This window comes from Daphnia pulex, chromosome 2 (assembly GCF_021134715.1).
Source record: "Daphnia pulex isolate KAP4 chromosome 2, ASM2113471v1".
In the NCBI taxonomy this organism is placed as follows: domain Eukaryota; kingdom Metazoa; phylum Arthropoda; class Branchiopoda; order Diplostraca; family Daphniidae; genus Daphnia; species Daphnia pulex.
In genome coordinates this window covers 1,207,369-1,220,309 of record NC_060018.1, presented here as the reverse complement: position 1 = coordinate 1,220,309, position 12,941 = coordinate 1,207,369, and the positions used below count along the sequence as shown (strand labels likewise).

At 39.5% G+C, this 12,941-nt stretch overlaps 2 protein-coding genes and 3 long non-coding RNA genes across 5 annotated transcripts; 2 read left to right on the top strand and 3 right to left on the bottom strand.

The window, feature by feature from the left end:
- Positions 1–894: 894 nt before the first annotated feature.
- Positions 895–1,939, top strand: LOC124188921. Its single transcript, XM_046581860.1, has 3 exons — positions 895–983; positions 1,092–1,418; positions 1,480–1,939. The coding sequence occupies exons 2-3, from the start codon at positions 1,375–1,377 to the stop codon at positions 1,769–1,771; spliced, it is 336 nt and encodes a 111-aa protein (XP_046437816.1). The 5' UTR covers positions 895–983; positions 1,092–1,374; the 3' UTR covers positions 1,772–1,939.
- Positions 1,940–2,643: 704 nt separating this feature from the next.
- On the bottom strand, positions 2,644–3,483 carry LOC124188919. The gene is made up of 3 exons (XR_006872530.1): positions 3,215–3,483; positions 3,015–3,154; positions 2,644–2,791 (listed from the first exon to the last, which is right to left on the bottom strand). It is a non-coding gene; the product is annotated as an uncharacterized LOC124188919 (long non-coding RNA).
- Positions 3,484–3,778: 295 nt separating this feature from the next.
- On the top strand, positions 3,779–4,654 carry LOC124188920. Its single transcript, XR_006872531.1, has 3 exons — positions 3,779–4,082; positions 4,143–4,282; positions 4,506–4,654. It is a non-coding gene; the product is annotated as an uncharacterized LOC124188920 (long non-coding RNA).
- Positions 4,655–5,359: 705 nt separating this feature from the next.
- On the bottom strand, positions 5,360–6,402 carry LOC124188918. The gene is made up of 3 exons (XM_046581859.1): positions 6,316–6,402; positions 5,881–6,207; positions 5,360–5,819 (listed from the first exon to the last, which is right to left on the bottom strand). The coding sequence occupies exons 2-3, from the start codon at positions 5,922–5,924 to the stop codon at positions 5,528–5,530; spliced, it is 336 nt and encodes a 111-aa protein (XP_046437815.1). The 5' UTR covers positions 5,925–6,207; positions 6,316–6,402; the 3' UTR covers positions 5,360–5,527.
- Positions 6,403–7,877: 1,475 nt separating this feature from the next.
- Positions 7,878–9,043, bottom strand: LOC124188917. Its single transcript, XR_006872529.1, has 5 exons — positions 8,460–9,043; positions 8,307–8,378; positions 8,090–8,207; positions 7,972–8,030; positions 7,878–7,911 (listed from the first exon to the last, which is right to left on the bottom strand). It is a non-coding gene; the product is annotated as an uncharacterized LOC124188917 (long non-coding RNA).
- Positions 9,044–12,941: the final 3,898 nt, after the last annotated feature.

The window sequence follows — 12,941 nt, the reverse complement described above, 5'->3', positions numbered from 1 at the left end:
TGTATGCCTGTTATTATGTAATATTTATGTTAAAATTTATAATTGTCTAGCAAACTATGGCGTAGTGCTGCTGTTGTGTGTTGAATCATTGATGGCTGGGTCGACCACTGGTTTACCGATGTCTTCTTGGTATGTCGGATACTAAACCGCAACGCCGCCGCCTTACTACCCAAAAGCAACTTACGCAACGACCAGTTACTGCACCGAGGTCTTCAAGTACTACACCACTAAAGCACCGGACTTGAATAGCACAATTTACGCTGCCCCGAGCCACTACACTGACGCCCTGAAGTATTACTCTGCCCCGAGTTACTACTCCACCAAGGCGACGGATGATGACTACGCATGCTGCCCCATCCTCCGAGGCTCATACACCGAGGCTCCTAAGTATTACAATCTTCTCATCTACTTATTGCACCGATTTTCCTAAATACTACTCTGTTCCCAGCTGCTACACCAAGGCTCCCGCTGATTTCTACACCGAAGCGGCAAAGTACTACTCTGTCCCGATCTACACAACGATAAATGAGGCGGCCAAGTGTTACGCTGTCCCGACTTACTGCACAGAAGCTGCTCTTTCGTACTACGTTGAACAGGAATACTACACTGATGCTCCAGTTCACTACACCACGACCTAGGCTACACCGCAGCCCCCAAGTACTACACCGAAGAAGCCGCCTATAACAACGTATGCTGCCTAGTTTACTACACCGAGGCTCCCAAGTACTAAATCACTAAGGCACCGGAATTCTACACGTCTGTGTAAGCTACCCCTGCCTACTACACCGAGGCCCCGCATTACTACAACACTGAAGCGCTCAAGTACTACACTACAACCTGCGCTTCCCCGAGCTACTACACCTACGTCCCGAAGTATTACTGTGCGTAAAAAGAGTCTTCAAAAAAAAAAGAAGTGCCCGAACTGCAGTGCCCTATCTGTCACCAACTGCTTTCCTCATCGTGTAACCGATTCGCAATCATGGGTAAATATTCTTATTTTTACATTGAGTTTTGTATCAATTAGATTTTTTTCTATTTGTTAATATGCCTGTTAATATTTAATATTAATGTTTCAATTTATTTTTGTTTAGTCAACTATGGCGTCGTGCTCCTGTTGGGTGTTGCATAGTTGATGACTGGGTTGACTGCAGGTGTAGCGATGTCTCCTTGGTATGGCGGAAATCAAACCGCAACGTCGCCGCCTTTCCTACACAACTAAAGCAACAACAGTTCCTGCGCCGATGTCTTCAAGTACTACACCACCAAAGCACCGGAGTTTTATACCACAACTTACGCTGCCCCGAGCCACTACACTGATGCCCTGAAGTATTACTCTCCCTGAGTTACTACTCCATCTAGGTGACGGAGTACTACATGACTACGCATGCTGCCACATCCTACTACACCGAGGCTTCTAAGTATTACTCTGTTCTCAGCTACTTATTGCACCGATTTTCCTAAATGCTACTCTGTTCCCAGCTGCTACACCGAGGCTCCCGCTGATGTCTCCACCAAGACGGTTGAGTACTACACCGAAGCGGCAAAGTACTTCTCTGCCCCGATCTACACAACCACAACTGAGGCGGCCAAGTATTACGCAGTCCCGACTTGCTACACAAAAGCCGCTCTTTCGTGCTACGTTGAACAGAAATACTACACTGATGCTCCAGTCTACTACACCACGACCTACGCTACACCTAGCTTCAACACTGCAGCCCCCAAGTACTACACCGAAGAAGCCGCCTATTACACAACTACGTACGCTGCCTAGTTTACTACATCGACGAATTTAAGTATTGCCCTGCTCCAAACTACCAAAATTAGGTTCATATGTATTGCAATTTTCATTACTATATTACCTGCTCCGACCTAAACACCTAAGTTCTGAAGTATTTCTCTGTATTTGTGAAAGATTGCTGAAATACAAGATTTAATGATAGATCACATGTTTCTATTATCTCGTTAAATACCTTCTCCTGCTGATAATTGCATGATGTGAGAATATTTCTGAGTGCTATGTTAACTTACAAATAATTGATCTTGCCAAATACACTGATAAAAATTCAAACTCTTATATTTTTACATTTCAATAATATTTAAACTCCTTTTTATAAATTCTTTTCTATCATTAAAATTCTAAGTCCAACGAACTATTTTATTAAAAATGCAAATCCACCACCCAATTATTTCTGCTAAGTCCAGACTTTTGTTTTTGAAAAAAAATTTAAAAAAATTCCCCTTACACGAAATTTTAAAAAATTTTATCGCGAAAAAGATTGATACGAATATTTTATTGCATACAAAATTTATTTTTATAACATTTTACATACATCATATACATTTTTCCTGTGGCCCCCAGGGGGGGGGGCCTGTCGCTTTCTCTACCGCGATAATAACATGATGCAAGTTATATGCAAGTTATTATTTGTTTGGTGCAGAAAGCTTGTTTTATCTAGCAGTTCTCAACTGTTTCAAACCTGACATTGATCAGGTTGCCTCAGTCGTATACTGCATGATTGAATGAAACTCAAAAGACAACAGATCAAACTTTTAACGCAGCAACACAAAATATCAATGGCAGAGCAATTTCATATGGCATGGATGAAAACACAAACACAAAAATGTTAAAGTCAGGAACCCAGATGCCACAGCTCCGCTACAACAGCACAGCAACTTCTGGATTACACTACAACTGCATGCTGCATACAAAGGCTCAATCTGTCTTCGTCACACCTTTCACCATTTGGCTGCAACAAGGTAACCACCAGCGTTTAAGAAGTGTTTGTTGTACCTGTTAAAGAAAAGAAAATTATTTTCGAGAAACACAACTGTGTACACATGCATACTCATTATAACAAAAGAATACAAAGAGTAACAGAAAACTACGCAGTCCAACAGAACAACTTTGATATCTGATTCAAAATTTCTATAGTAGCAGAGCAAATTGGTCTACTCTCTAGTCATGTTAACTAAATCTGTAGTACTTTGGCAAGACATTTTATCAAAATAATTACTTTTTCGTGTTGAATGGGGTGAGACGTAAGCCAAAAAACAGGCAGCGAGACACACGAGGCACGCCATTTCGGAAAAGTACAGGCACTTTCCAAGTCTGAGTAGAATGATTTGGCAAATTGGTTTCTACATGCTATATCACCTGTAAATTTTCACATCAACATTTTACATTCATTAACAATAGGAAATTAACAATAAATACCTTTTAATTTTCATCGTGAGGAGCGTGACAACCGACAACCTACTTCAGCTGCGTCTTGGAACAAAATGGCCGCTGAACGTCCCTGAAGACACTCGCGCTACCTGGTGGACATCATACAGTTGGGGTGTCAGAGATGTCCAACAGATGTCATAGGCGTCGTTGTTTTCATGTGATGGCGGATTGTTGTGTTGAGTGATTGTCAAAAGTTTTCCTATTTCTTCATGAAAATTACCGATGAATTCATCAGTAAATTCAAGTTCTTTTCTTTGCAACTTGTTTGTGATGTGATTTATTCCTTAGGTGTGCTGGATCAAATTCAAAATTCCTCAATCTAACCTGTAGGAACGGGACAGGAAACAGTAGCATACAAGTAGCCTAGCATCACTTCCACAAACTCTATTAATATAATAAACCAGAAGATTACCCATGACCTAGATGATATGATATTTTTCATAGCTTTACCTATGAGAGAAAATACAATCTATCAAATCCTGCAATCAATCAACAATAATCAATTTCCTGTCCCGTTCCTTCCTAGGACCTGAATTTTGAATTTGATCCAGCACACATAAGGAATAAATCACATCACAAACAAGTTGCAAAGAAAAGAACTTGAATTTACTGATGAATTCATCGGTAATTTTCATGAAGAAATAGGAAAACTTTTGACAATCACTCAACACAACAATCCGCCATCACATGAAAACAACGACGCCTATGACATCTGTTGGACATCTCTGACACCCCAACTGTATGATGTCCACCAGGTAGCGCGAGTGTCTTCAGGGACGTTCAGCGGCCATTTTGTTCCAAGACGCAGCTGAAGTAGGTTGTCGGTTGTCACGCTCCTCACGATGAAAATTAAAAGGTATTTATTGTTAATTTCCTATTGTTAATGAATGTAAAATGTTGATGTGAAAATTTACAGGTGATATAGCATGTAGAAACCAATTTGCCAAATCATTCTACTCAGACTTGGAAAGTGCCTGTACTTTTCCGAAATGGCGTGCCTCGTGTGTCTCGCTGCCTGTTTTTTGGCTTACGTCTCACCCCATTCAACACGAAAAAGTAATTATTTTGATAAAATGTCTTGCCAAAGTACTACAGATTTAGTTAACATGACTAGAGAGTAGACCAATTTGCTCTGCTACTATAGAAATTTTGAATCAGATATCAAAGTTGTTCTGTTGGACTGCGTAGTTTTCTGTTACTCTTTGTATTCTTTTGTTATAATGAGTATGCATGTGTACACAGTTGTGTTTCTCGAAAATAATTTTCTTTTCTTTAACAGGTACAACAAACACTTCTTAAACGCTGGTGGTTACCTTGTTGCAGCCAAATGGTGAAAGGTGTGACGAAGACAGATTGAGCCTTTGTATGCAGCATGCAGTTGTAGTGTAATCCAGAAGTTGCTGTGCTGTTGTAGCGGAGCTGTGGCATCTGGGTTCCTGACTTTAACATTTTTGTGTTTGTGTTTTCATCCATGCCATATGAAATTGCTCTGCCATTGATATTTTGTGTTGCTGCGTTAAAAGTTTGATCTGTTGTCTTTTGAGTTTCATTCAATCATGCAGTATACGACTGAGGCAACCTGATCAATGTCAGGTTTGAAACAGTTGAGAACTGCTAGATAAAACAAGCTTTCTGCACCAAACAAATAATAACTTGCATATAACTTGCATCATGTTATTATCGCGGTAGAGAAAGCGACAGGCCCCCCCCCCCCTGGGGGCCACAGGAAAAATGTATATGATGTATGTAAAATGTTATAAAAATAAATTTTGTATGCAATAAAATATTCGTATCAATCTTTTTCGCGATAAAATTTTTTAAAATTTCGTGTAAGGGGAATTTTTTTAAATTTTTTTTCAAAAACAAAAGTCTGGACTTAGCAGAAATAATTGGGTGGTGGATTTGCATTTTTAATAAAATAGTTCGTTGGACTTAGAATTTTAATGATAGAAAAGAATTTATAAAAAGGAGTTTAAATATTATTGAAATGTAAAAATATAAGAGTTTGAATTTTTATCAGTGTATTTGGCAAGATCAATTATTTGTAAGTTAACATAGCACTCAGAAATATTCTCACATCATGCAATTATCAGCAGGAGAAGGTATTTAACGAGATAATAGAAACATGTGATCTATCATTAAATCTTGTATTTCAGCAATCTTTCACAAATACAGAGAAATACTTCAGAACTTAGGTGTTTAGGTCGGAGCAGGTAATATAGTAATGAAAATTGCAATACATATGAACCTAATTTTGGTAGTTTGGAGCAGGGCAATACTTAAATTCGTCGATGTAGTAAACTAGGCAGCGTACGTAGTTGTGTAATAGGCGGCTTCTTCGGTGTAGTACTTGGGGGCTGCAGTGTTGAAGCTAGGTGTAGCGTAGGTCGTGGTGTAGTAGACTGGAGCATCAGTGTAGTATTTCTGTTCAACGTAGCACGAAAGAGCGGCTTTTGTGTAGCAAGTCGGGACTGCGTAATACTTGGCCGCCTCAGTTGTGGTTGTGTAGATCGGGGCAGAGAAGTACTTTGCCGCTTCGGTGTAGTACTCAACCGTCTTGGTGGAGACATCAGCGGGAGCCTCGGTGTAGCAGCTGGGAACAGAGTAGCATTTAGGAAAATCGGTGCAATAAGTAGCTGAGAACAGAGTAATACTTAGAAGCCTCGGTGTAGTAGGATGTGGCAGCATGCGTAGTCATGTAGTACTCCGTCACCTAGATGGAGTAGTAACTCAGGGAGAGTAATACTTCAGGGCATCAGTGTAGTGGCTCGGGGCAGCGTAAGTTGTGGTATAAAACTCCGGTGCTTTGGTGGTGTAGTACTTGAAGACATCGGCGCAGGAACTGTTGTTGCTTTAGTTGTGTAGGAAAGGCGGCGACGTTGCGGTTTGATTTCCGCCATACCAAGGAGACATCGCTACACCTGCAGTCAACCCAGTCATCAACTATGCAACACCCAACAGGAGCACGACGCCATAGTTGACTAAACAAAAATAAATTGAAACATTAATATTAAATATTAACAGGCATATTAACAAATAGAAAAAAATCTAATTGATACAAAACTCAATGTAAAAATAAGAATATTTACCCATGATTGCGAATCGGTTACACGATGAGGAAAGCAGTTGGTGACAGATAGGGCACTGCAGTTCGGGCACTTCTTTTTTTTTTGAAGACTCTTTTTACGCACAGTAATACTTCGGGACGTAGGTGTAGTAGCTCGGGGAAGCGCAGGTTGTAGTGTAGTACTTGAGCGCTTCAGTGTTGTAGTAATGCGGGGCCTCGGTGTAGTAGGCAGGGGTAGCTTACACAGACGTGTAGAATTCCGGTGCCTTAGTGATTTAGTACTTGGGAGCCTCGGTGTAGTAAACTAGGCAGCATACGTTGTTATAGGCGGCTTCTTCGGTGTAGTACTTGGGGGCTGCGGTGTAGCCTAGGTCGTGGTGTAGTGAACTGGAGCATCAGTGTAGTATTCCTGTTCAACGTAGTACGAAAGAGCAGCTTCTGTGCAGTAAGTCGGGACAGCGTAACACTTGGCCGCCTCATTTATCGTTGTGTAGATCGGGGCAGAGTAGTACTTTGCCGCTTCGGTGTAGAAATCAGCGGGAGCCTTGGTGTAGCAGCTGGGAACAGAGTAGTATTTAGGAAAATCGGTGCAATAAGTAGATGAGAAGATTGTAATACTTAGGAGCCTCGGTGTATGAGCCTCGGAGGATGGGGCAGCATGCGTAGTCATCATCCGTCGCCTTGGTGGAGTAGTAACTCGGGGCAGAGTAATACTTCAGGGCGTCAGTGTAGTGGCTCGGGGCAGCGTAAATTGTGCTATTCAAGTCCGGTGCTTTAGTGGTGTAGTACTTGAAGACCTCGGTGCAGTAACTGGTCGTTGCGTAAGTTGCTTTTGGGTAGTAAGGCGGCGGCGTTGCGGTTTAGTATCCGACATACCAAGAAGACATCGGTAAACCAGTGGTCGACCCAGCCATCAATGATTCAACACACAACAGCAGCACTACGCCATAGTTTGCTAGACAATTATAAATTTTAACATAAATATTACATAATAACAGGCATACATAAACAAATAAAAAGAAGGATTGAAACCAAACTCTATGTAAAAGACAGAATATTTACCCATGGATGCGAAATGACAGACAGAGCGCTGCAGTTGTTGCCGTGTCGGAGATGCTCCCTCGACTGATTTACCTTCGCCTTTTCTCTCTCCTTTTATACGATTTTTTGATCACCCTCACCTTTTAAGCCTTGCGGCTATTGTAGCTACTTGAAAATGATGAAACACGTCCCGTTCTCACCCAACCTCTACACCACTGCATGGCACGTTTTATGTAATGATCTCCGTGACCTTCGAATGTGAAGGACAGGCAGACTGCCCTTTCCTTTTGCAGGTTGAAGTTTCTGGGGATGGGTCTACAACAACCAATATCAAAATGAATACCAAATGGTTATGTAACACATCCCGTTCTCACCCAACCTCTTTTTGACAAGTTTTACGTACCTTTCCTTTTGCAGGTTGTCGTTGCTGGGGATGGGTCTACAACAACCAATATCAAAATGAATACCAAATGGTTATGAAACACATCCCATTCTCACCCAACCTCTACACCACTGCATGACAAGTTTTACGTGCCTTTTCTTCTGCAGGTTTACGTTGCTGGGGATTGGAATGGGTCTACAACAACCAATATAAAAATTAATACCAAATGATTATGGCTTAAAACTCACTTTATACCAATTCAAATTAACAATGGTTCCTAAACTTTTCAGAGAAAGGTTTTCTACCTAATTAGACTTCATTATCTTGAATTATTACCACAGTAATAAAAAGAAACATTGGTTGAAATAATTACCTTGCAAATAGAAATTCCTTGGTTTTTGAAGACAGCTTGCAAATTTGCAATTGGGCCATTTTATCTGTTGGTCACGAGTACTCTGCAAATCAGTGCCCACAAAAACTTCAAAAGTTGCCTGAAAAGATTTAGTCAAGAATGCAAGATCATTAGCTCAATGTTATATTATCTATTTATTAAAAGAGTTTAACCGTCGAAAGTTTAGCCAAGCCATCACCTTTAAGAATCATAATTGATGATAAAATGCAATTTGTGTTAAAATCTCGAATAAAGCACATCCGAGTTCGACCTGACAAAAAAACGAAATGAAACCTGAATGTCCATGTCCATGATTAAAATTATCACGCCACTTCACAGCACACCTTCTTACCATTATTGGTGCTGTTTTTCTACCAATTGGTTAGCGACCGCGATCGACAGATTGGATGTTCCTCACCAAATCTTTAAAAATCAGACAGTATTTTTAAAAAAGAAAAGAGAAATACCGTATCACCTTCTTATTTTCCACCAGTTGACATCTATTTCTGCGACCCCATATTCTCATGGTTATTTTTTACCTGAAAACCATTAACGATTTAGTACGTGGTATGGTATCAGTTGACCCGAATAAATTTCTCTTGGACCTCTTATTAGGGCTTCACTGATAGATAATTTAAAAGCAGTCTACAATCAACACGAGCAAACAAGACAAAATATTTTGAGAGTAGCTGCAGAACTTAACCACAGGAGTTTGACTCACGTTTTTTTTTTCAGCTGTGATGTCCTCTGCTTCTTCGACGATTTCCGAATCCGTTAGCTTCATCTGACTGAAGAAGATTTAGACGCTCAGTTCTTCAAAGAGCACTTCCATTTTGGCAATGCTCGACGTCATACAGCGTACCAGTATGGAAAACTGTTCTACCATAACCAACAATGGTATTAGCGATTCGACATTCAACTAAGAATGAATTTAGCGGTACCCACCCCGCTATTTACATCGTCGTTCTTTGCTTCTCCGTTCTTTTCTTCTTCTTGATCAAGACGTTGCTGCTTGCTGGTCTTGATTATCGCGTGCATGGTGGAGACGATCAACAAACACAACACAGCTTCTGTCAAACCAAGAACATGAATCATTAGCAGTTGACAAGACGGGTACCATTCAGAAATATCTACCTTGAAGGCGCTATAAACTCTCGAGTCTGCTGATTCAAGAGAATCAGTTTTTGAGCAATAGTACTAACTAAGAGTTTGTACCGGACGGTCTGTTTAATAAACAATGTTGTATATTTATGCTTGTTAATCAAGTTGTTATCTATATATATTTAATTAATGAATAACAATTTATAAAATGACATTATATGGTTTTTTATACTTGTTTTATTTATTAAACAAACCGTCCGGTAAAAACTGCAGCCAGTCAAGCAGGGGGAGACACTGCCCGACTGACTCTACCAGGGAGATTACCCGGCCGTGGTTTAGAGAACCCGGAAAAAGAGCGAAGAGAGCTGAATAGCAGTTATTATGAGAGCAATGCATCATAGTAGGCTTCCGGCTAGACTCATGACCCTTCAACAGATTTCATCGAATCATGCGCCTTGCAAGTCCTCGTTCGACCAAACATCTCCCTTCCTCCTGGTCTGTCGCAGCGAGTGAGTGACCACCGGCGGGCGTTGGTTAGTGGTTATTTAGGGAAACGGGGCCACTGAAGAAGGGAGCCCAGATATGCACCTGTAATTTGTCTACATCTAGATAGTTTATTGACGAGTCTTGAATTTCAGCAACCTCTCCTCAGTTTTACCAAGGGATCAAGTCTATGGAACGGCAGCAAACGATTCAACTGAAAAAGAATAGAGACTTTAATTAAAAGTTAATAACTGAAAGAAACATCAAGCATTACCTCAACGCCGGTACAGGTAGCAAGAGACGATTATCGCCAAATGCAACCGATAAAATAAGACCGACAGCCATCAGGCAGCATAGACTATTTTAACCAACTGTTCAACAATGCATATACTGCATGGACACCAACATAGGCAAATGACACATTTAAGTGTGATGTTGAACTGCAAGTCTGCACAAGCTCCATTTCAGAGCATCTCTCAACTGGAAAGGGACTGCAAAACCACTGTACACCAAAACAGCAACACAACAAACAGCTCAAACTGACCATGAACTCCTACAAAGCAAAAGAACATTAATGAAACTATATGAAATGTGAAAAAGGGTACTGATAATAAAATTTACTTAATTTAAAGTTAACAATTGATTTGAATTGGAAAAGAAACCAGAAAAGAATTCTGTACATCTACTTCCAATGTGTTATAAACTTGGTAATACTGAGTGGGAATTTTTGTTCTAGTTTGATTGGAAGGAAATCGCTAACTCAGTGAAAGCTGACCAACAATGTATAACTATCTTTTGAAGAAACAATTATTTGGGAGGACAAATTATTACCCTTAATTGTCTACATCACATAAGAGTTAAACTTGTCAGTTGAACACAAAACTTAAAAAACAAAACAAACAAGACTTCCCAAGTTACAACCAATAATATCAAATTGCCAATTCAAGAAGTTTTCCTGCAGTGACACTTGGGATAACACCAGCTCGATAAACTGCCTGCAGCTCAACTCGACTCAAACACATCTTTCTCACCAGCTGGCTGCAACAAAACCACATTAAAGATACAACATCCTTGAAGCTGAGAAGCTCAGACTTTGTCATGTTCTCAATTTCTGCAACAGTTGAGCAAAGGGATCTCCATCTCCGACCTGAAAATCAACCAATAAAACCTATTGCATTATTGCAGGGAAATTGATCAAGAAAATTACTTTACTAGCTTTGAAGTGTTTCTGCACGACATGAGCCATACAGCTAACAATGGTCGACATTTCGACAAAATTCCGAGAATGGACAGCAGTTTCGACCCGTTATCACATTTGGCCAAGTGTAATTATATGCCAGATTGCCTGTAAATTCAGACAGAGACGTCAAAGATTGATTATATTTAGGAAATCCAAAGTAGCATTACCAATTACATTTGGCTGAAAATGTAGATCCGACACCTCAATTCCGCAATGAATTGAATTTGGAATACAATACACTTTCAGTCAGCGTCTCGGAAACAAATGGCAAATATTTCTTCCACACGAAGACACTCGCGTCACCTGGTGGATGGGGGGACAATCCATTTTAGCCACCTACCGACAGCGGACAGCCTAAAGTTCCCTCACGATTACCACGGTTGACTACGGAACATAGCCTGAAGAGTAGATTCGTAGAAGTAGGCTATGCTACGGAACGGATTGCTTTCCGAACTCTGTTTCCGAAGCTTAACATCACGACTCACGAGAAATGAATAATCAGATACACATCACATACAAATAAATCTGATGAGATTGGGGGGTATGGGGGGTCACTTTTTTTATCGCTAAAGTTAAAGAAAATTTTAATGATGTATTTTAATAATATTTTCGGGTATTTTAATAATATTTAAAAAAGGAGTTCTTATGTCTCTGGAGTTCTACTGTCGCATACAAAGAAATTTTTAAAAATTATTTAAAATATTTGGGTTCTATTGTCGGTGGAGTTCTTCTGTCTTTGGAGTTCTACGGTTGCCATATCTAACCAAACTATCTGTTAACTTAATACTATATCATTTATATATTCAAATCATGTACTTTACAACCTATAACCATACTTTTATTTACCTATCAACACATTATTTAAATATTCATATTTATAATTTAATCTACTCACTTGTGGCCGAGTTGTAGGCATTACACTTTTCAGTTCTCTTTTCGTTTCCGTTCAGTTTTCAGTACATTGTTTTCCATTATAGCAGGAAATATTCATTTTATCCTTTCTGTAATAAAATTACAAAGAGAGTATAAGACAACCGAAAGACTTTTACTGAAAGAATTTTTTTTTCAATGAGAATGTTGAAGATCCTACTCCTGAATCACCTGATCCAGGATAAAAGGGGAAATAATCACATAGCACTCGAGAGTATCCTACATAACTATATTGAAATTGATATAAATTTACTTTATTTCTTCTAAAAATCGTAACTCGTCAGCCATTGAATAGGCCTAAAGCCCTAAATCCTGTTTACTACTGTCCAGTTTGCACTGCTTCACTCGATGCATTGCAGACGGCACCATCGAAATTCCCAATGTTTTCACTTGTCAGTAACAACGTATTCTCGTCTTTTCAGTTTAACGTAGAAACGACCTTTGTAATAAACGTTCGGATTCGAGGTAACTACAAGTTAACTACTCTTTAAACATATGCAATCGTCACACTATTCAGCTTCAACCTTTGTCATTTAGATTTTGCGTAGCGCTTTAGTTGTAGAACAGCATTGGGATAACAATGTTATAGGAGGGGAAGTGGGTCGGGGTAACGGCTCATAATTTTCAAGATCGACATCGACCAGATTGCGATAAGTAAATTTTTTGGAAATTGGGATCTATTAAGCCAGTGCTCCGATACAAATGTGAATTGGAAGTGCGGAATCCTAGCTTTAGATGTGTCCTAAATAATGATGGAAGAAGCCGCTAATAATATTTCGTGACGGAAATGAATCGCTCCATTAGAAATCGTTAAAATTATACAGTTTACTATTAAGTTACGTTACACCCATAAATGTATACACAAACCTCTTGATAATTCACTTAAATTGTCTAATTTATTAAATACATTTCTAATAACACCGAGCAATACAGCGAGAGTAGCATATAACAGAGTAGACCATGTTACCATTTCTACGTGTTTTTTAAACTGATCAACTAAATCAGCTTTGACATGACATAAAATGGATTGCCAAGATAAAAATTTATTTCCTTTTGGAAATTAAACAGAATGTAAGGACC

Excerpts from the sequence above, each read along its gene's own strand:
- LOC124188921 (XM_046581860.1), top strand. The coding sequence starts at position 1,375 with ATGACTACGCATGCTGCCACATCCTACTACACCGAGGCTTCTAA. Across the intron at positions 1,419-1,479 it reads TACTACACCGAGGCTTCTAA|CTGCTACACCGAGGCTCCCG; the intron begins GTATTACTCTGT and ends CTCTGTTCCCAG.
- LOC124188918 (XM_046581859.1), bottom strand. The coding sequence starts at position 5,924 with ATGACTACGCATGCTGCCACATCCTACTACACCGAGGCTTCTAA. Across the intron at positions 5,820-5,880 it reads TACTACACCGAGGCTTCTAA|CTGCTACACCGAGGCTCCCG; the intron begins GTATTACTCTGT and ends CTCTGTTCCCAG.